Source organism: Lycorma delicatula, chromosome 8 (genome assembly GCF_047948215.1).
Source record: "Lycorma delicatula isolate Av1 chromosome 8, ASM4794821v1, whole genome shotgun sequence".
In the NCBI taxonomy this organism is placed as follows: domain Eukaryota; kingdom Metazoa; phylum Arthropoda; class Insecta; order Hemiptera; family Fulgoridae; genus Lycorma; species Lycorma delicatula.
Genome location: NC_134462.1, coordinates 67,682,576 through 67,704,705, shown reverse-complemented (window position 1 = coordinate 67,704,705; position 22,130 = coordinate 67,682,576). Strand labels below are relative to the sequence as shown.

At 28.3% G+C, this 22,130-nt stretch overlaps 1 protein-coding gene across 1 annotated transcript in view; it reads left to right on the top strand.

Moving 5' to 3' along the window:
* The window catches only part of LOC142329182 (osmotic avoidance abnormal protein 3-like), a 77,046-nt gene extending 55,617 nt beyond the window's left edge, over window positions 1-21,429 (top strand). Inside the window, exons 9-15 of the mRNA XM_075373575.1 lie at window positions 1,973-2,133; window positions 2,926-3,026; window positions 6,670-6,756; window positions 14,051-14,055; window positions 17,234-17,339; window positions 19,152-19,376; window positions 21,305-21,429. Coding sequence (XP_075229690.1) covers window positions 1,973-2,133; window positions 2,926-3,026; window positions 6,670-6,756; window positions 14,051-14,055; window positions 17,234-17,339; window positions 19,152-19,376; window positions 21,305-21,429 — 810 coding nt within the window. The remainder of the gene's footprint in view (window positions 1-1,972; window positions 2,134-2,925; window positions 3,027-6,669; window positions 6,757-14,050; window positions 14,056-17,233; window positions 17,340-19,151; window positions 19,377-21,304) is intronic.
* Window positions 21,430-22,130: the final 701 nt, after the last annotated feature.

Here is a 22,130-nt window from a genome sequence, read left to right as displayed (position 1 = left end):
CTCTACTCCCTTTAGTATCCAGGATGCTACTTCCAGATATGTTTGAAGATTTTCAGATTGTGAGGGATGCAGTTTACCATTTTACCCAGACCCCTAGTCTGTTTTTGATGCCCTTTTTAAATCATCCCCATTTTATCATTTTACTTCCTTAATAGTAAAAACCTTCTTCTAGATTATTTTTCCTTATTTTAATGTTTTAACTCTCATTCTCTTTTCAGCATTTTCATTAGTTTTATTCTTGTGAATGTATAAAATATCAAATATTTCTTGACAAAAAAATAATTTCCAGCAAAAAAAAGAAAGTATATGTAAATATAAATAAATAAATGTATATAGTTAAATGTGCACATACACATATACATATATACTTCTTAATAAATAAACCATCAGATAGAGCAATTTAGCAAAATTCACCGATCAAGAAATTTCTTTTAACTCCTTATTCACTTTATTACTGACTTACAATTTACTTATATTAATAATGTAGTAAAAGTACCTTCTAAAATTACTATTATTATTATTACTACTGAATTAATAGTTTATGTAAATTTAATTATGAATTGAGACCAAAGATGATCTAACGATCAAAAGATATCTTTTTGTCGGTAAGTTTTGTTCAGTTACTCCTTTTGGTGGTTTATTTATTAATATTGGTAATCAATAAAAAGGAATGAAACTATACTTAAATTATTTCTAAAAATTATGCAGAGTGTATTACAAAGAAATAAAAATAATTTCAGGATTTTCTTCTGGTAAAAACAAAAAAATGTTCGTGAAGATGATTTACTTTTGTGTTACAGCAGGTTAAAAATGTTGCCTTGATTTCCGCTCCAACAATGAAAATGAGGATACACTAAAATTCTTGGGGTGGTAATTATGGAGCAAACTTGATGGTATTTGACTTAAAAATTAAAATAGCCCTACACTCATATTTCTAGCAATTTGTTTTAAAAAATTATTGTAAATTTAAAAAGAAACCATACTTTTAGGTTTGGCATAAATATTTACTTTGTTAAATTGCCAGTAAATAGATAAGATTTTGTAAAGAATTTAATTTTGAGAAATTGATGTAAGTAAAGTCAACTGAAAATAAAAAAATTAATAAATTTGACTTTTATTTAAAAAAGAAAAAAACAGGTTAATATATGATAAAGACAAAATTTTTAACAATATTCTTTTTTTGTAATATTCTGTACTTTCTTTGTCACATTATGTTAAATGTCAATAATAAAAGATTTCTTTTCTTTTTATGTACTCTTTAATTTTAGAAACCATTAATAATCAAAGGGTGCTAAGTTGGGTGAATGAACAGAATGATGTAGTTTGGTCGTTGATTTTTTGCCTCAAAACTCTCTTGCCCTCATCGGTTTGGATTGACAGGTTGTCATGCTCAATAATCCAAATACTTGCCTAGTCGCAGCCCAAATGTTTTCTTCTGAACAGAATCTTGTAATCTTTGAATCTCTTATGCCACTCAAAGACACTATATTTTCAGAGCACCCAATCAACATATACCATTTCATTGTGTCAGTAGCAGTTTTGTTGATTTTCACATAAAATGTGATGTTAACTACTTACTGCTCTAAATTTCAATCATTCATTTTTAAACCAAATTTTATGCACATGTGTTTATTGTTTTCACAGTAACCAATTAAGAAAGGATTCTATCAGTTTTGAAGTTTATGTAGTTTACATGGATATATATAGTTTAAATTTACATTCACACATTACTTTAATCATGTAAAAACATAATTGCTTAAACAATTTTAACCAAATCACCACGATACAGTACCTTCCAGAAGTAAAACATCAATGTGTAAACAAATAAATTATTTGCACAAATAAGTAAATAAGTTATACTGAGATGAAATTAAAGTGAGAACGTTTGTGAACTAAAAGGTTTGTATGTTTTATATATAGCATAAAGTTATAAATTTATTTACTTGTATTTATGAAGTATATCATTTTTCAGGTGCGCGGCTTAGAAAGAGAAATATCAGATTTACAAAGTGAATTTGAATCTGAAAGAACTGATTATTTGGAAACTATAAGACGTCAGCACCATCAAATTAAACTTTATCAACAAATATTAAATAAAATATTACCTACATTAAAAAAAGAATGTAATTATAGGTTGGTATTTTTTCCATTTGTTAATATTTCCTTGAAAAACACAAAAATATTTGTAGAATTTAATAGTTACTCTGCGTATTTCTTATTATCAATATCTTCTAACATTTTATAAAATGGAAAATTCACCTAACATGGTTTATGAGCCATATTTTTTAGCCATATTGGTGGTTTATCCATATTGATGTTCTAAATTTTTAGTGTTATAAAGTGAGAAAATGCATGGCTAAGGAAGCATTTTTTTTTTTTATTCATCCCAAGCTAGAATCGTATGCCATGTGAATATGAAATGGAAAGACTGTTGTGTATGAAAAATGTCATATCTGACCGGGATTTGTACCTGGGGCCTTCAAATGAAAGGAGGTTGTAGCATGCTACCACTCTGGAGTAATAGAATCTCAGCATTAGAGAATAACAAAGTGTAAAAATTCAAATTCATTTATAATGAATGAATTAAATTTTATCACCTACATTTTGGTGGGCTTGGCATTTGATCATTAAAAAAATTATAAAATGTAATATTTAAAAAAAATTATACAAAGAAGAATTATAAAATATTTTCTTAGCTAGCTTCATCTTTTAGCAATTGAAACTAACTCATAAATCATTGGGCTCCAATTTGAATATGTAAGACATGTAAGGTAACAAACATAAAAAAAATGGTAAAATCGGAAAGTTTATTTGATTTTATGTAAACATTTCTTCTGTAATTATTTTTATGGATACAACATTTAAAATAAGATAAGTTTTTGTTTATTTTAAAATATATTAATGCTTTTCTGTTTTTATGTACAGTAACATTGAACGAATCAAAGCTGAAGCTCAATGGAGTGAAGATTCACAAGCCTGGTTGTTACCTGACTTAATCACTTATCGTACTAAACTTCCACCTGCTGGTAAATATTTTCTTTTTATGTAATTTAATGATTTTTTTTTAATTTTCATTTTAATTTATTTTTTAATTTTAAATAGTTCTAAATAAAAAGAAAAAGAATATCATATTACTTTCCTGATTGTTACATATAAGAGAGTGAAGGTATTACCAGAGGTAAAATCCGATGAGATTTTTGGGCTCTAAATTTAACAAAGACATTTGTATAATTTTTACTAAATATTTATCTCTTTCTCAATCTCTCTCTCTTTCTCTCTCTCTCTTTATATATATATATATATATACATACATGTGCAATGCACTCATGTGAATGGATGACGATTGCTGTGCTCTAAATGCTTTATATCTCAGCTCCAGAATGTTCCAAAAAATCTGGAATTTTACATGATGCCTTACTTGAGTGGGCATTGATAGTATTATTTGGTGCTAATATGTGAAGGAATGAAGATATACTTAAGGACAGGATTTTAAAATGTGCAAAATTTGCTCCTAAAACAAATACTAGTATATATTTTAGTTACAATATATATATATATATAAAATGTAAATTATATTTACCCATAATTTTGAAATTACATGTTTAAAGGATTAAAATGGAGAAACATTTTACTATTTTATGAATTTCTCAGTAACAATGAAGATATCAACTTGTGTTTTGGAGTGTAATCTTCATGTGAATATCATCTTTAACACCAATTCCTAGATTTTTCAAAATTCGGCCTTTAAAGGGATGAAGAAAGGTAAACAAATTTGAACAATGATTGCAAATTTTACCCATTTTTGACTGTACTAAATAAGATATTTTACTTGATTTGATTTGAGTTTGCAATTCTCTTCAAATAAATATCTAAAAACCATTTTCAAGTTTTTTGAATCTCAATTTTTTAAGAGATGCAATGCTGTACAGCATGGTAGCTCAACCAATACAACCACTGCCACTGTTACTGTATGTGAGATGTGACTGGTTGCACCTGCCTCCAGTTACTTGACTAAAAAATATAAAATAAAAAAATATGAGAAACAAAGTATAGTCATCTCCTAATAATGTTTGTTAACTCTAAGAAACGGGTAAAGGACATTTTTACCTACATGAAGGATGGGTTACTAGCTACAACTGCTAGTTATAAAATGGAGGGAATTATTTTGAAACCCACATTCTTCCGATCATCAAAGTTTCAGGTCCTGTACTGACCACACTCTTGCTCTGAAGAAATTACAGTACACTGATATTTTTTATAAATTTAACAGGCTTTAATTTTTATTCTTCATTATTATTTTCACAAGCATGACTTAATGACTCCAGGGGGTTCTAGAGGGTATGCCCATGGCCATATAGGAAAGGCGAGCAAAGCAAGCCCTGACTGTCTAAAATATTCATATTAAGATACAAAATATTTTCATAAACTTTAAACTTGGTATTTCAAAATACCCTTCCTTAGTATGCACTTACACCATAAGAAGAACAATACAAATAACAAAAGAACACATAAGAAGAACAATGTATACAAATTTTCATCAATTTATTTTCAGTAGTTTTTGCTGTAAGTTAATTATGAGTCAGTCTAAAATATATTACTAAAATATTCATATTAGTACTGTGCGTAACTTATCAGTGTTTCATACCTCAACCTAATCATTAAGAAAGTTTCTTTCTCCCATACAATCTAACTGTTTCATCAACGGCTGAATATTTTTAGCTGGGGTAAAAATAATTCATTTTTGTTGTCTTTAAATCATAGGTTCTCTCATGTCCACTTGTTTAATATATTAGTAGCATTTATGACCTTGTGTAATTGAAATTGACATATATAAAATTTTGAAAATTTGTTATAAGTATTATTTAAAGGGAAAAATGTGTTCTGGCATTTATATTTTAGAAAACAATTGTTTTTGGTATTTAAATGTAAATCAAAATGTAGGTCACAACTGTAATGAAGAAATGTATTCTTTAATTTTGTATGTTTTGTTCTAATAAGGATTTTGTATGCGCTATCATTTATGATTAAATTGCTAAAACGTATATTTTCTCCAAAATTACTTTTTTCCGGTGTAAAAAGTACTTTTCTTTCCCCCAAATAACTGAAAAGTTACAAATTATTATAAAAAATAAGATCTTTAAATAAAATTTAAAGATCAAACATAATTTAATGATCAAATTGTGATCATTTGATAAATTTTTGTTTGGGCCCCCAAGTAATAAGATAAGTGTAATGCTAAAAATCAGGAATTTTTCACTATTTTCCTACATAAAAGCTAAATTAATCTGGCTGCACCTCTTGGAAACATCTTTCAGTGTGTTTTAATATTCTACTTTTATTTTGTAAATGGGATATACAATCAAAAAGTGGAGTTTTGCAATTTGTTAAAACACTTTTTTTACACAGTATTTTTGACTCTATGATGATGGTTATTCCAAGCATTTAATGTTAAAAGCATCTTAGAAATAAAGATTACTATTTTAGTTCCCTTTATTTTAGAAGTCGTCTTTTGATGTATCTTATATGAAATGTGAAAGTTTCTGAATTGATTGTCGCTAGTTTAAACATGTCCAGGTGTGAAGCATCACTAGCCTGTCATTATTTATTTATTTTTTGAATTCTTGTATATGGAAATTTTATTTACATACACATTTTAACAAAGAAAACAAAATGATTGGAACAAAACGAGGAAAAATATCACCAATTAAATCTAACACAAGCTGGTTTATAAATCAGTAACTACCAAATGGTCAGCCAGTACTTGAGTAGTACTATAGTACTTACACATATAATAGTCAATAATAATAGTACAGATTTGGACAACAGATTTACTGGTATGTCAGTTACTAACTACTGCTTTTATTCTAGCTGAAGCCTTATTTTCAACTATTGTTTGAAAAATTGTGCTTTATAATAATTATTATAAATGTTTTGATTATAATCAAAACATTTCTTAGAATTGTTCCATTGTAAACTTTAGCACTAAGGCGAATTGAAAACATCAGAGACATCTGCACGTACAATTTCATTTTGTATGTAAGGAATTTATTTCCTTTCCTTTTAGATTACCTCCTACATTTGTTCTTTGACATTCTTTTATCATCTTTTTACTATTCAATTATTCTTAGTATATCTCCTCCTCTTAAAACAACTCTTGAAGTGTTACTTTTTTAATGCTAAATTGGATTAATTCATTCCTCACCGTTACAAACCTTATTCTGTTTCTTACATTACCTAGCAACTCATAAATTAGAGTACATCCAAAACTCACTTCTAACTGAAGTATTAGTTGATCAGCCTAAGACAGTATAATATTTTATGGTGTGTTTATAGATTATTATTTATGTTAAGGATTATCTTATGTTCTATACTACCTCTTAATCGTTGACAGTAGTTTGTACAACAAATTTTTATTCTAATACCCTTGACATTTAAATATATGCAAACAATAATATGCATCATTACTATTTAGATGTATTCAGGCAACTTTAAAAGTATATGTTTCATGTTTTTCATCCCATAGTGGATTCATTTACATCCATTATCATTAGTTGTGGTGTTGTAAGGTTTTTTGTATTATATTTATGTATGCTCATTAGTTTTTGTCATTTTTAATATAAACTATTATTATGATCAAATCAGTATAATAATTATAAATCATAATCATAGGAAGTACATTATGGGGACCACGTTTCACATCTCAAACTGCCCCTGGACGTTTAGAAAGTGGTTTACCAAAAGTGGTGAAGAACTTAAGTCCTGAATCAACAAATCAGCAATCAAAACCTCGCAAAGATGCCTTAATTAAGGTCTGCCTGTCATTTAGCTCTTATCCTTTTTTATTAAGAAAAATATGTACGCTTGTTTTTTCCTTAGACTTTTTTGGTCGATCATTTTATTTTTTCATATTATTTTATTGGTGTATATTTTTCTGGTAGTTACAGGCAGACCCAAACAAAGCTACCATATTTTACATTTTTGTAGATATGTTAGTTTTATAGATTTATAAAGATAGTGAAGTAGATTAGATTTAAAAATTTGCATACTTCTTAAATTTTAATATCATTGCTTATATTTTATGAACACTAACAACTATTTTTATAGTTTGTTTTGTGTGTGTGTGTTTGTTTGTTTATGGATTTATTTGCCGGCATGGTGTGGTTCATAATGAAATCATAACATAGAACATTGTAAATTTCATAGATACATAATTTTTAATATATTTTATCAAATACAGCAGAGTAAGTTTAATATATGTTAAAAATGTACATTTTTTTTTACAAGAGTGACAAGAAATTGTCATTCATGTTAGATTAAAACATGAAAAGGTTGAATGAATAATTTGCTTTTTTTGTCATTAGAAAAAAAAAAAAAAGCTTTTAATTGACTGGTGAAGTAAGTGTTTTAATTTCACCTTTTGGCATTTTGTCAGTTTGTGTTATTGTGATGCAGTTATGAAGTATATATGCTTTTTGATTATTTCAGTATTGTTCCTTGGCAGAATGATGCATTTCTATTGAGTTTTAGCAAAATTTCCTATTTCAAAATGTTGACTGATGTCTTTCTTAAAGAAGGTGAAAGAAAGGTATGACAAGAGGAAGGGAATTTTCTGTCTCCAAATCAGAGCTGCTGACTGAGTAAACATGTGTATTCCATACACTCCTAACCCAACCTACTTCTGGTGACATATAGTAATTCCAGTCTTTCTCTCAATTAACCCAGCGGGTTGGTCTAGTGGTGAACGCGTCTTCCCAAATCAGCTGATTTGGAAGCCAAGAGTTCCAGCGTTCAAGTCCTAGTAAAGCCAGTTATTTTTACATGTATTAGAATGCTAGATCGTCGATACCGGTGTTCTTTGGTGGTTGGGTTTCAATTAACCACACATCTCAGGATTGGTCGAACTGAGAATGTACAAGACTACACTTCATTTACACTCATACATATCATCCTCATTCATCCTCTGAAGTATTATCTAAACGGTAGTTACCGGAGGCTAAACAGGAAAAAGAAAGAAAGTCTTTCTCTCAATTGGTTTATGTTATATACTTCACTTTTTCTTGTTTTACTCTTTCCTTAAACTAATATTTGTCTCAGAAATCAGTTTCTTACTGTATATCACTTTATCTTCTCAGTCATGTTTGTTTTCAGTAAATTAATGCTTTATTGTTTTCCTGTCAGACACCTTATTAAAAAAAAAATCATGAGGGTAGAGCAATAAATTAAGTAAAAGTTTTAGTTCACCAAAAATATGCCACAAAGCCAATGATAGTGTCCCACAGATGATTTCCGTCCTTATCAGCTGTCTTTAAGTAAGCCAAAGTATCATCCTTCACACAAAAACTTGGATGCATTTTAAAAGTTAGATGATTGGTAGGCATTACCATAATAAATGGCTATTGGTGGAGAGGTTAGGTAAAGGAATGATTCCTGAAAGGGTGCAGCATTGTCAATAGATGTTAAGAAGATTGATATCTAAATAGTAGATTTGAAGCAAATATATTTTAGATTTTAAATACTGCTCATCTGAAAGCAATGAAACTAAAGCTGTATGTTATATACTATATTTCCCTTTACCTTTTCTTTTGTTTAAAAAGATCAATTTAATGGTGTCTTCTTGGTAAAATATTTCCCGATCAGATCAGTAGGTGGTTACTGTTTAAGAGGCAGTCGTCAAAGAGAATAAAAGATAAGACATTTTTTAATTGAAGCATAGATTGTTTGATGATGAAATAAAAGTGGTAGGTTTAATAATTTAAAATAAGAAATTGTTTAGTTAAAACGTAGTTTAAAAATGTAAATGCAAGAGTAGAAGTAATAAATAGAAATATTGAGCAAATAGAATGTTACTAAAAGCCTACATCCAAAAAATTTATTCAGTCACAATACATTCTTAGTCCAAGTCTACAATAATATGCCATTTCTTCAGAATTATTCAGAATATGAAGATGAAGAGGTGAGTTAGATTTTATGAGAGAATGCAATGTCATATTACGAAAATAAAGCATTAAAACTATGTTATCAGAAATAATATATGATAGGAATAAGGTGGAGAATAGTTATTGAAAAACAGATTTCATCTTCATTGTATGTCAGATTTTTTAATGAAAATCTGTGTCACATGACCAATTTTGTATTCAAAAAATCAAAGTTGGATTCAAGATGGGAAATAAAAATTTAAAACTTTCTGTATGAAACAGTATTTTTCATGCCTGTATAATGTGGATCTCTTTCTGTTGACAAGTAATTCCTACTTTTGTAATATGAAGTTATTTCCAGACTTTTATTAACATTTTATATATCATATTTATACGTATGTATTAGTAAAATTTAACCATTTTTAGGAGTTTATGTACATGTACAGTAAATTTTTATTTCATTTCTTTCATATACAAACTGTTAACCAATAGAAAATCTGATCAGAGTTTTGCATCCAAAACTGTCAAATGATAATCAGACTTTTTTTTTTTTTTTTTAATTTTTAAGTTTTCTCTCCTAATCATTAGATTTTTTTTTATAAATCCATTATATATTTGTTTTATAATGTTACATTGATTATGGAAATATTATTATTATTCTTTATTAATAAGATTAATCTTTTTTTTTTATTATAACCTCTAATTATGCAATATTTAATTATTATAAATTATTTATATTAAATGATTAATATCAGTCAGATAACAGCCGCTCAGTATAATAACGATTGTAGAAAATATTAATCATCATGCTACCTGATTCAATTGGTTTTTTACTCTCTTATGTACTTTTTATTTTAACACAAATCAGTTAACCAATTACATCTGGACAGAAGTAAAATAATGTTTTAAACCAATTCACTGAGTGTAGCTTTGGCTGTTATTTTACACTATATCACACCTTTCAATTTGCAGGATGTATTTACATGAAATGTTCCATGACATGCAAATACATGGAATACATGCAGTATTCCATGACATGTTCCACTTATTGTGGAATTATTAGATTATAAAGTTTATTATCTTAAGAGGAACTAGTAAAATATTATTGTGACTAATTTGTTACGATTTAAATGGCTGTCTACTGATGATACAAAAGTATTCTTCAAAAGTTTTTTTTTAAGAGTTTAGAGAGCTCCAATGCTGAGACATTGGATCCCTCAATTCAATTATCTCAGATTTGATTAGCCTTGAGTCTTAATAAGCAAGGTTTCTTATTTTCATTCACCTACTTTCCATCTAATTAAACACTTTATAATTGTAATTAGTTTGACCTGTTTAGGCTTTACAGTTAACAACAGAAAAAATATTATGTCAATAGTATATACCTGAATTTAGACTAATTTAACATTAAAAATGCTGCTGTAGTAGCTTGAGTTATTTTTAAAAAAAATGAACTTGGACTTCCTTTTCTCCAGAATGTTCTTTTTGTTATGCATTAGAACTAGACATTAGCTTTTTAAGTTAAATTAAAAAAAATAGTGGTAAATTCAGTTTGGTTTTAGTTCATGTAGATTATGTCACTGACAATATATTGTTGAATTTTTTGTAAAACTTTGATTAGACTTTTTTAATTTATTTGGTTCGTTGTTAAATGGGTTTTCTTTAATTTTTTCTCAAGATGTATTGTGTTTCATGTATGTATAGCAATATACATATGTATATGGTTGAGTATATGGAAAATGTTGAACCCTCATATCAGCTAAACTTATGAAAAAAATCAGAATTACAATAACTTCCTTGTATGAAATAAAGGAAGTATTGTGATGATGAAAAATTTGAGTTTTCAGATTAAAATGGAAATATCCATTTTGACCATCCCTGAATCCATCTTGACTAGTTTCGGCGTGACATCTGTATTTACGTGTGTATCTCGTATAACTGAAAAACGATTAGCCGTAGGATATTGAAATTTTTGATTTACGACTTTTGCAACATCTATTTGTGCATCTCCTCTTTTGATTGCAATTAACTGAGCCAAAAGTATCCAAAAAAGCCCAAAATCAAAAAAATTTTGATTTTGGACTTTTTCTTAACTGCAGTAATAACCCCTCTCATCTTATGTGAGTTTACACCAGATTGATGTCTTCTGTTTCTGTTAGTTATCCTAAACAAAATGATCTTCTCTAGAGAATAAAATTTATCCAGATTTTTATTTAGATCCTCCTCTCCACTTTGTCTAAATCAGTAGAAGGCCTTATCTCTCACTCGCTCTAACATTCTAATCATCACTCATAGCAAGTGGGAAGCTAGAGGAATGAATTTACTTTAGAGTTTTCTCAAGTGAGTTATTTCAGAAGTCCATTTTACAAAGTGAAAAAGATCATTCCACAATTTTCATTCGGTTTTCTTGACTGGAATTTTTTACTGATGTGGACTTACATATTGATAAATATTATCCCAAATTCTTGCCTCTGATCTGATGGAAACTGTTCCTATTATAATACAATAACATTACTTAATTTCTCTGATAATAATATGAATTTTAAAGAGGAAATTTTTATTTTATATTTTCTCTATCCTCACTTAAACATTTGGCTATACTTTGTTACAAACTGATACCATTGCCCCAAGGAGAGCCTTCTTAAGAAAATACATAATAAAAATTTCCTCGTCAAAATTCATATTTTTATCAGAGGAATTAGGTAATATTATTGTATTATAATGGGAACAGTTTCCACCAGGTCAGAGGCAGGGATTGGGGATAATATTTATCAATATGTAAGACCAAGTCAGTAAAAAATTCCAATCAAGAAAAGTGAATAAAAATTATGGAATGATCCTCTTTTTTATTTTGTGAAATGGACTTCTGAAATGACTCACTTGAGTAAACTCTAAAGTAAATTCACCGTCCTGCTTGTTCACTCACTTGCCTAGAGTGATGTTAGCATGAGTGAGAGACATGATCTTCTACTGATATAGACAAAGAGGAGAGGAGGACCTTAATAAAAATCTGGATAATTTTAATTTTCTTTCAGTAAGACCATTTTGTTCGCACACCAGGCTTTTTCAGTGGACATTATTCCTTTATAAAAATAAATATAATTTACATGATAAAATTAACAGTATTAATACACTTTATTATATTTGAGAATAAGCAATAGCAAATAATAAGTAATAGACTAATTAATTATTTATTTAATTTTAAGTACTGAAATAAATACTTTTAAATTTAATTTCTGTTAAGAGGTTGCATGTTTTTTCTTTGAGAAAGTGAAATGAAATAATGGAAGTATCAAATTTATAACAACTATCTTTATAACTACATTATTCATCTTTTATTAAGGTTTTCTCACACAACATTTAGAAATTTATTGTAATAGTGCATGTAACATGCTATAAAATTAGTAAAATGCACATTTTTTTAAATTGTTAAGCTTGCATTAAGACGGCTTGCAGCTGTGCACATTTTGCATGTCTCGTATGTTATCAATGTTATACAGGCCCACTAGCTACTGCTGATGCAGCATTAAGGAATAAGTCATCTGGTTGCAATATTGAACCAATGAAAAATGGCAGACAGTCACAGACTCCAGAAGGTGATGATGAACCAGCATTCTCCATTTTACAGGTCATATACATAAAGTATTTTATTTAGTTACATTTTAAGAAATAGTCCTAAAATGTTATACTATTGTGTTTTAAAAACTAATTCATCACATACATTTATTTTAATTTTAAATATATATCATTTCATTATTTCTAGTGCTTTTATATCAATTTTGAAGTTATAAGTTTAGAACTGTCAAAAACATTTATTTCAAATCACAGTTTCATACTAGGTTCGATTATTTATCCTCTGTTCTATTTAATATTATGCAGAAGGCTTGTTCACAAGAAAATGCAGATTTTGAGGAAAAAAATTAATTTACAAAATATTTGCATGATCTTTTTTACTGAAAGTATAAAAGCGTTTAAATGTTTCTCTGTGAAATTAAAGAGTAATGGCTAAAGATGGATGAAAAAAAAACAAATACTGTATGTTAGAGATGGTAAAAGAGAAAATACACGTCAGTTAGAAAAGTGACCCAAGGTACACTCCAATTAGTGATCTCAAACAAAAAAAAAATAGATCTCTTGAGATAGGATCATTTGCTCAAAATTTTTTCCGTGTTGTAAACTGAATTAAAGGTTCTATACTTTATTAACTCTTGAGTTCATATTAATCAAGGTAGCAATCCCACCAAAAAGAACAACTATTAAAATTGTAGGATATAGAGATTTTATTGGCCAAAATTTCATACAAGACAATTTAAATCTCAAATTTGTTTTTAAAATTTGAATGTGAAAAAACTATAATGGAAGTAAAGATATGTATTGTCATTGTCAAGTAATCCAGGACGTATTAGCCGAACTTCAAGAACTGATTCAGGACACCAAAATGAGAAATAAAGTTCATGTCGACATAAATCCTATTTTTCTTCGTTTTCCTTTTGGATATCATTTCGTGATTTTCAACAAAAAACTATTTCTCAGGATTGAGTAAACCTACTTTAATTAAATTTGGCACATCTAAGGCTAGTGCCTTGTTCTACAAAATAAAAAATTGTGAAAATGTCACCATCAAAGATTACAAAATGGTTGCTATCTTAATTTTTTAATCTTCAATACACCTCATTTGCAAAAATCCATTGACAAACAATCGAGTTATTGCAGACAATTAACCCAGCAGTACACTTTTGTACCATAATGTAAGATAATAATTTTTATTAATTTACTATTATTATTTATTATTAATAATTTTTATTACATTTAATGGAGGAAATAAAAATAAGAAAAATTATCAGCTTACATTACATTGTGGAAGCGTACTGCTGAGTTAATTGTCTGCAGTAACTCAATTATTTGTCAACAGATTTTTATAAATAATATATCATTTTTTCAAAATAATAAAATGCTTGATAAATTTTATTAAGTAATTCAATATATAACATTTTGATCCTATTGGCAAATAATTCTGATTACTGGCAAGAAGTCTCCTTCTCCATTGTGAACTCAATGTATTGTTTGTAGATAGAACTTGCCAGTTTCCACTTGAACTCCTTCACACATTAACTTTTAGTACAACATTAGAATAGCTCAAGTTATTTCCCACTGATCCCCACTTTTACTCTTCCATTACTTTTACTAATTAAGGATGACCTTTCTAGTATGAGTACAAGATAAATTTAATTGTTATAAATTTTTAGTCTGAATGTGATTTGAAATCAGAGCTTTTTGGATAAGAGCCAAAGAAGCGTTCTGCTATAGAGATTTTACAGATTAGAAAATCTAGAAAAAATGTATTAAACCAAAAAGATGGATTGCAAAAATAAATCTATCTAGCCAGAAAATAATAAAAGTGTTTTAACTGAATATGAAAACGTTGAAGAGATAGTTCAATGAGTTGTGTGTGTGTGTTGATGACTTGGAACATCCAAAATAATTTCTACATGTTATTTTCCCTTAAAATAATTTTGACAACCAACTTATTATGAATTTTAATGGACCACAGTCCATTAAAATCCTTTACTTCATCAGATAGGTGAAAAAAATTCTGACTTATGTTTTGGGCTACCACTTCCCAACTACTTTATACTTATCCTAAACAGACACAAATATAATATTACAGACACTGTAAGAAGTCAAAAAGATAAGAGAAAAGCATGTGGAAAATCATAGGTAGCTGGAAATAAGTAGGAGTGTTAAAGAAACTGGATTTTTATATTAAAATATATAAACAGTATGAATCTACAAAAAAAAAAAAATAGTTACACATAAAGTTTCTACTATTTTCAAGTTTTTGTTTGGAATGGTCTTAAAAAGGGAGAGTGACTGGAATAATTGAAGAATTTTTATAGAAAATACAGGAAATTTTGTGGCTGATAAAGCTGATATAAATTATAAAGGAAACTACCATAAAAAGGAGAGTTTGTTTACGTCATTAATAGACCCTTTCTATGACAGCATAATGATTTTAAATGCAAAAATGGCGAACTTAAAAATGTCACATTTATAGTGAACAAAACTTGTAAAACAGATTTTAAGAGAAGAAGAACTTATTGCCTTATTTTAAGGGCTGTAAGATATATTCCTGTAGTTTATTACTGTAAAATATGAGGAGAGATTTATATTGATTCCTTACAAAGTGGGAGTTGCTGATGTTAAAATAGAATAACTTTAGAAAATTTACAAGAATTTTATCTAAGATTAAAACGGACAATTATTTCTTCTGTATCTGAACATTACACATGATTTTAGTAAGAGAAATGGAAAAATATTTGTATGAAAATTGTAATTTTACTATAGTTGACAATGTGTTTGATAAGTTCACAAAAACGTAATTGTAAAAAATGACAACATTGTAGGTCTAAATTGTTTAACATGGGTTAATAATAACACAAGAGCTAAGATTTTTAACAAGTCTGTTTGCCAGTTAATTTCTACTGGTGTAAATAAATTGTTGGATTACAATTCCTTCCAATATTTACTTTACATAGGCTATTTTTTAGGGGATATTTATTACACTTTCCATTGTCTTTGGAAATGAGATTCAACATCTTAACAATTTTTTAAATTTTTTTTTTTTTTTGTCTTCAGTCATTTGACTGATTTGATGCAGCTCTCCAAGATTCCCTATCTAGTGCTAATCGTTTCATTTCAGTATATCCTCTACATCCTACATCCGTAACAATTTGTTTTACATATTCCAAACGTGGCCTGCCTACACAATTTTTCCCTTCTACCTGTCCTTCCAATATTAAAGCGACTATTCCAGGATGCCTTAGTATGTGGCCTATAAGTCTGTCTCTTCTTTTAACTATATTTTTCCAAATGCTTCTTTCTTCATCTATTTGTCGCAATACCTCTTCATTTGTCACTTTATCCACCCATCTGATTTTTAACATTCTCCTATAGCACCACATTTCAAAAGCTTCTAATCATTTCTTCTCAGATACTCCGATCGTCCAAGTTTCACTTCCATATAAAGCGACACTCCAAACATACACTTTCAAAAATCTTTTCCTGACATTTAAATTAATTTTTGATGTAAAAAAATTATATTTCTTACTGAAGGCTCGTTTAGCTTGTGCTATTCGGCATTTTATATCGCTCCTGCTTCGTCCATCTTTAGTAATTCTACTTTCCAAATATCAGTTATAATCTCAACTATAATTCATTGGTCTTTTTGGATGAAAGAGTATGTAAGTTTCAAATGCTGGAGTTGAAACTTCAAATTAACACCCAGAATGGTGTTTGTTAGTCACTGAAGTTCAACTCTTTAAATTTTTCTACCTGCTTATAAAGATTTTTGTGGTTCATACAACTTTGTCTGTATTGTTTAGTCATACTAGAATAATTTTTGAACCAGACTTTCACCTTTGGAAAGCAAAAATCAGACCATTATGTGCTATTTAACTAATTCACAAACTTCAACAGGACTCACCATTGTAAAATGAAATTTTCAAGTTATACACAAAATAACTTTACTCAAACAGCTAACAAAAGTAATCACAGAGTTACCAACTTAGTGTTCTGAAAGTACCTCTTACAAACTGTTTTGCTTCCACAGCTGTTTGTATCTTTAATTGTTAATGATAATTGTATGTAGACATACTGTGGAAAAGAAGTGTTATTATTACTATAAGAGGTTTATAAGAGTATTATGATTGATGCCATTAAAGAGATTATCGATAAGCCTTCTCTAACATCCTTAATTTTAGATTATGTTTGTTACACATTTTCATTGTTTCATAAAAAGATACTATATAATAATATGAAAAAAAAAATAATAATTTTATCATAACATTAATAAATAACATTAATAAATTACACCACTGAATTGATTTTTTCCCTGTTATTGTTATACTGTATTTTTTAATTCATAAATTAGTTTTCTTCTAATACTTGTGAAAGAATATTAATTTAATTCATGGTATGAACAATTAATTTGGGATTTAATTATGTATGATAATTTAATATAATTATGTAATTGGTTAATAATAATTATCTAGTTTACAGTAATGGGTTTTGTGTGATAGCCAATAAGTAGAGTTATTTTTGTTATGTTTTTGTTTTATGTCTTTAATAACTCATGAATAATCTCATAGTCATTATTGATAATTCAATTAAGTTTTTGCTTTCATTTACTATATATGTATTTTTGGATTTTAATCAGCTAGCATATTGGACACAATAACAATAAATTAATAATAATATTATCAATTTTTTGTATTTAAGTGTACAGTAACTGTAATGTGATAATGTTCTTTAATTAACAGAAATTACAACAAAGTGAAGAAGAAGACTTCGCTGGTAATTATTTTAAACCAAAGCGAGCTACTGAATTGCTGATTCGAGCTCAAGAGGATGCCAATAAAACGTATGGTAAGTGGAGAGGTTAGTATTATAGTAATTATTCATTTCTTGTTTTATTTAAAATTTCATTTATAATTTAATTAAATTATTTTTTAGTCTGTGTTTTCTGATCTCTGTGTTAAAGCTGTGTTTTCTCATTAGTTTTTTACATGTTGAAAAAACCAAATCTTATGAAAACCATGAAAGAGTTACATAAACATACAGATTACATGCAATGGACATCAGAAATATACACTGCTGGTATTAATTTTTCAATATTGGTCAGTCATTCATATTTGATAAAGCATGTGCCAGACATTTTATCAGTTATGAGCAATAATGTTTTGCACAGATATTATTCTTGTTTACATTTTAGAGAGAGGAGCAACTGTCAGAACTGATGTAATAAGGAAATTTATAAATTTTTGTTAATTACTCAGAGAAACAGATAGGCAGACACCCAGGTAAACTTTTATGTTGAATCATTCTCCAACAATGACAATATCAAACTCATATATCAGAAATCACTTCCTCTCTTTAGAACAGTGGAAAACCGTAATTTATCCATTATTCAGCTCTGATTTATCTTGGAAGAACGCATTTTACCATTGATAAAAATTTGAAAGGAACAGTCAAAATATTCTTACAGAAATTATATGGAAAACTCTACAGAAGCCAGTTGATAGATTTATTTACACTGGGACAGTTTTTTCAGTTATCTAAAAAAGTAAAAAACTGTATATTTAATTTATTTTTCTACTAAATGTCAAATGAATGTTTTAAATAGAAAATGGATGTTACTCATATGTTTTGAACTATGTTTTTATTACAAAGACTTTTCTGTGTTAGCAGCTTATGAGACTTTTTCATAAAAGGGCTACAGCTAAAAAGGACTTAAATTTTTTTTATTAATTAGGGTTAGGCTTAGTCTTGTTTAGATTACAATGATTTTATTTTGCAAATTATTCTTGTCTTTTAATGAAACGGTAAATTTAAAAAGTTAAATGTTTGATCATAATAATCATGTTACCTCACAACAGGCCAAGTAATGATAATGCAAAAAAAGTTGATAATATTGTCCAGTCTCAGGTTGACTGCTCCTGAAATAGAATTGTTTATTGAACCTGTGATCAAAGTATAGTAATAATACAGTGATTCAAATGCAGTTAAAGGTAATGCAGTAAAGGTTAAATGCAGTTCATCCTCTTTAATTTTATTTTCTGAAACAAAATAATTAGACAACTAGTTAACAAAATCCTATTCAAATTATTTATATTAAGAATGAATTTTTAACTCATAATTCATCATACATCATCAAAAGAATTTTCCAGTTCCATTTTTACAATCTCTTCATTATCGAAGATATATAAATGTTGTTTGTTGCTGATTATTTTAATACTATTTTAATTAGATGTGGATCAGTAATCTTCATGCACAACATTTTGTTACAGCAGATAGCTGGGTTTATATGACTTCAGTTTATATATTTATTCTATAACCCTTAAGCAGCATTAAAGAGCCTGAGTCAGTGAGGTATCAAGTTTTTTGTATTAATTTTCTGTGTTATACAGTTTAGCTGTAAACAACAGTTCAAATTCTACATGGAAATTGCTTGGAAGATGATTGTTCAGTGTAAATGAAGATGGTGAATGCTAGCTATAAAAATAAATACTATTGATCCAAAACTCTGTGCATCTTTTTTAACTTGCTCTAAAAAATGTATGGTTCATCTAAGATGTATGAATCTAAATAGATTCATGACAGTAAATTTAATATTAATAATATTGTTTCAGTAGTAATGCATTGTTTATTGTAAGTTGTATTATTATTCTTGTTTAACAGAAAATGCATCACGTATTTTGAAACTGAGTGGTACTGCAGCAAGTGATTCAGCTGTAGTGGTGAATAATGGACGGAGTGGAAGTAGTCTTAACTCGAGCTTGAATCAAAATGGATTTCATTCATCTTTAAATTCCCTTCATGGCAGTTCTATAATGCCTGCATTAGGTTCATCATTTTTAAATAGTTCATGGAGTGGTACAGTACCTTTAAATAATTCATGGTTAGGTAAGTAATAGCTTAAATGTTACTAACATAAATTTGAAATAGTCTTATGAATCTCTTTTTTCTGAGATTGATTTACTTCATTGTTGCCCTCATTATGTGTTATATGGCATGGTTCATATTTTGCGATTGGATGTACACAATGTTGCTAAGAAACATCACCGACTGTGTTGTGTTTAAAAAATCATTTTAATGGTCATATTCTGAGTGACAGCATTGTAAGGGATTGGCATTGGATATTTGAAGAAGGAACAAGCTAAAACATTTAAGCAAGCACTACTGAATCAAAATGATGACTACAGTGTTTTAGGATACAAAGAAATTTTACTGTCAGCAGCTTATGGAATCTGTGATCAGAATAATGAAATGTTTGTTGTGGCCTTTATGCATTATTGATCATATAATCATGTTACCTCATAACAGGGCCAAATGATGTATTGACTGTAAAAAAAAATTGTTAATCTTGTCTAGTCTCAGGTTCCATTCCATTAATTGCACAAAGTCTTAACTTGAACTGTTAAAGTGGAAGATTTTCATCCTCTTAAGCCTATATACTTGGAAAAGAAGGTACTTGGTACAAAACTGGTTCTTGGTGAACCTTCTTTTCACCAAGATGAAAGTCTGGCTAGCTATCCAGCACATTGAAATCAATGAAGAGCTTATGGCCGGTGGTTGGTAGCAGAGTTCTTTGATAAAGGAAGAACTGGTATCACCAGGTGTAATTAAGTTGTATAGATAACTTATACAATAAAACTGTATAAATTCAGGCAATAAATTGTTAAAATTAATTTTAGAGTAGACTTTATTATAAAATCAGATAGCAGTTAAGTATAAGAAGAAATAATATTGAAGGGGATAACTTTTTGAATTGATTAAATGATTTCTGTATATGATTTGTATAAATGATTGTAAATAAAAATTCTGGTCTGCGGATATACTAGAATTTTCTTGCAGTAAATTTGTTTAGATTAAATAATAAACCAGTATAAAAAATGAATTTCAATATGTTAACTTTTTCACTTCCAGAGTATTTCAATCCTAGTAAAGGCAGTTACTTTTATATGGATTTGAATTCTTTTATACAGATTCTTTCACATCTCAGGAATGGTCAACCTGAGACTGAACAAGACTACACTTCATTTACGTTCATTCATATCATCCTCAAATACATATCATCCTAATGCCTTATGGTAGTTCCGGAGGCTAAACAGAAAAAGAGAGAGTATTCCAAAAGTGATCGATTTAGAAATGAAATCATTAAGATAATCTACATGCCATAAAGGTGAGAATACATAAAGAAAAAAAATGGAAACTCCCTGCAAATAAAATAATTAAAGTCTGCCTTGTCATATGAATCACTCTAACACACCTGCGTGATAATTGAGTTGCATTTCTGTGTTAACGTATTAAAAGGAAATTGTGATTAATTTTGCATGAATTTCATATGCAATCCCTCAGTACAGAGTCTCAGAGTTTAAAATTCTAGCTAGTTCTAAATAAATGAAAAATATGCAAAAATCAAAACTTATTGAAATTTATGATTTTTCTAAAATTACCATAACATTCAGTGTAGCTTATTGAAATCTATATTTAATTGTTGAGTTACAAAAAACAATTCTAGCAAAGTTTATCTGTCATGAATGATGATATATTTCTGCATATTGCACAATGGCAAAATGAAAGGTGGCAGAATGCACTAGACATTCTTCGGATAGCCATATCATGAAATTTGTTTGTTCTGACTGTTTTTGATAGTTCTGGACATACTTGTCTGTTTGAAATCTACCATGATTTGAAATTTCACTTTCTAAGGACTACCATTTGTTATGTCTTCAAATTGGCATGATTCTGATATTTCCATAACATATTAATTGTTTTAAATTTTCCTTAATTAATTATTATAATTTATTTTTAGTTTATTTTTGTTTTAGATAATGGATTTAGAGTATCACCAGAACTTTCTACAAGACGACCATTAAGACTAGAAGCTTTACCTATTGGTGAAAAGAAATCTCCTCAGCAAAAATCAGAACTTAATACTTTAGATGTTATATAACAGCTAATGTATATAGTATAATTGTAAATTACAATTACAATTTTTAGTGCAAATTTTTTATATAAATTTAACTTTATAAATTTGCAAAAATTTGTTGGTTGTTAATAACCCAAAGTGACCAAAAATTGATATTAAATATGTTGTTTAAGTAATTAATTTGTTTTACATTAACAACTATGTAGTCTTTTTATATTTACAGTTACAGAACACATACCCAAGGTAGGTTCAAAATGTGCTTGGAACTAGTTTATTTAAAACCTACTTACATTGAAAAGTTTTAGAGTACGAACTAGTTTCTGCTGTTTGTCTCTGAAGGTTGTTGAAAACATTACTGGAACACATTTTGAAGTATTGTACTTATCGATATTCTTGTGCCTTTTTCCCATCAGAGGATTTTTTCAAGCAAGGAAACAAGTGAAAATCAACTTGTGCCTTATGCGGGAGAGAGTGGTTGATGCTCTGTGTTTACCATGTCATATCATTTACAGGCATTTTGTACAAGACAATAATGAGAAATTCTAACAATCTCAAAAATTCTTTAATTGCTCCTGTTACAGATTTCAACATTGTAGATCTTCCACTGCTTAACTAATTCCCCCTAAAACAAAAGTACTTAATAATGCTTTTTTTCTGGGTTGTGTTTTCTGACATTGTCAATTGCAAATAATTAATAAAATTTGTACATTTTTTTAGCATTTTAA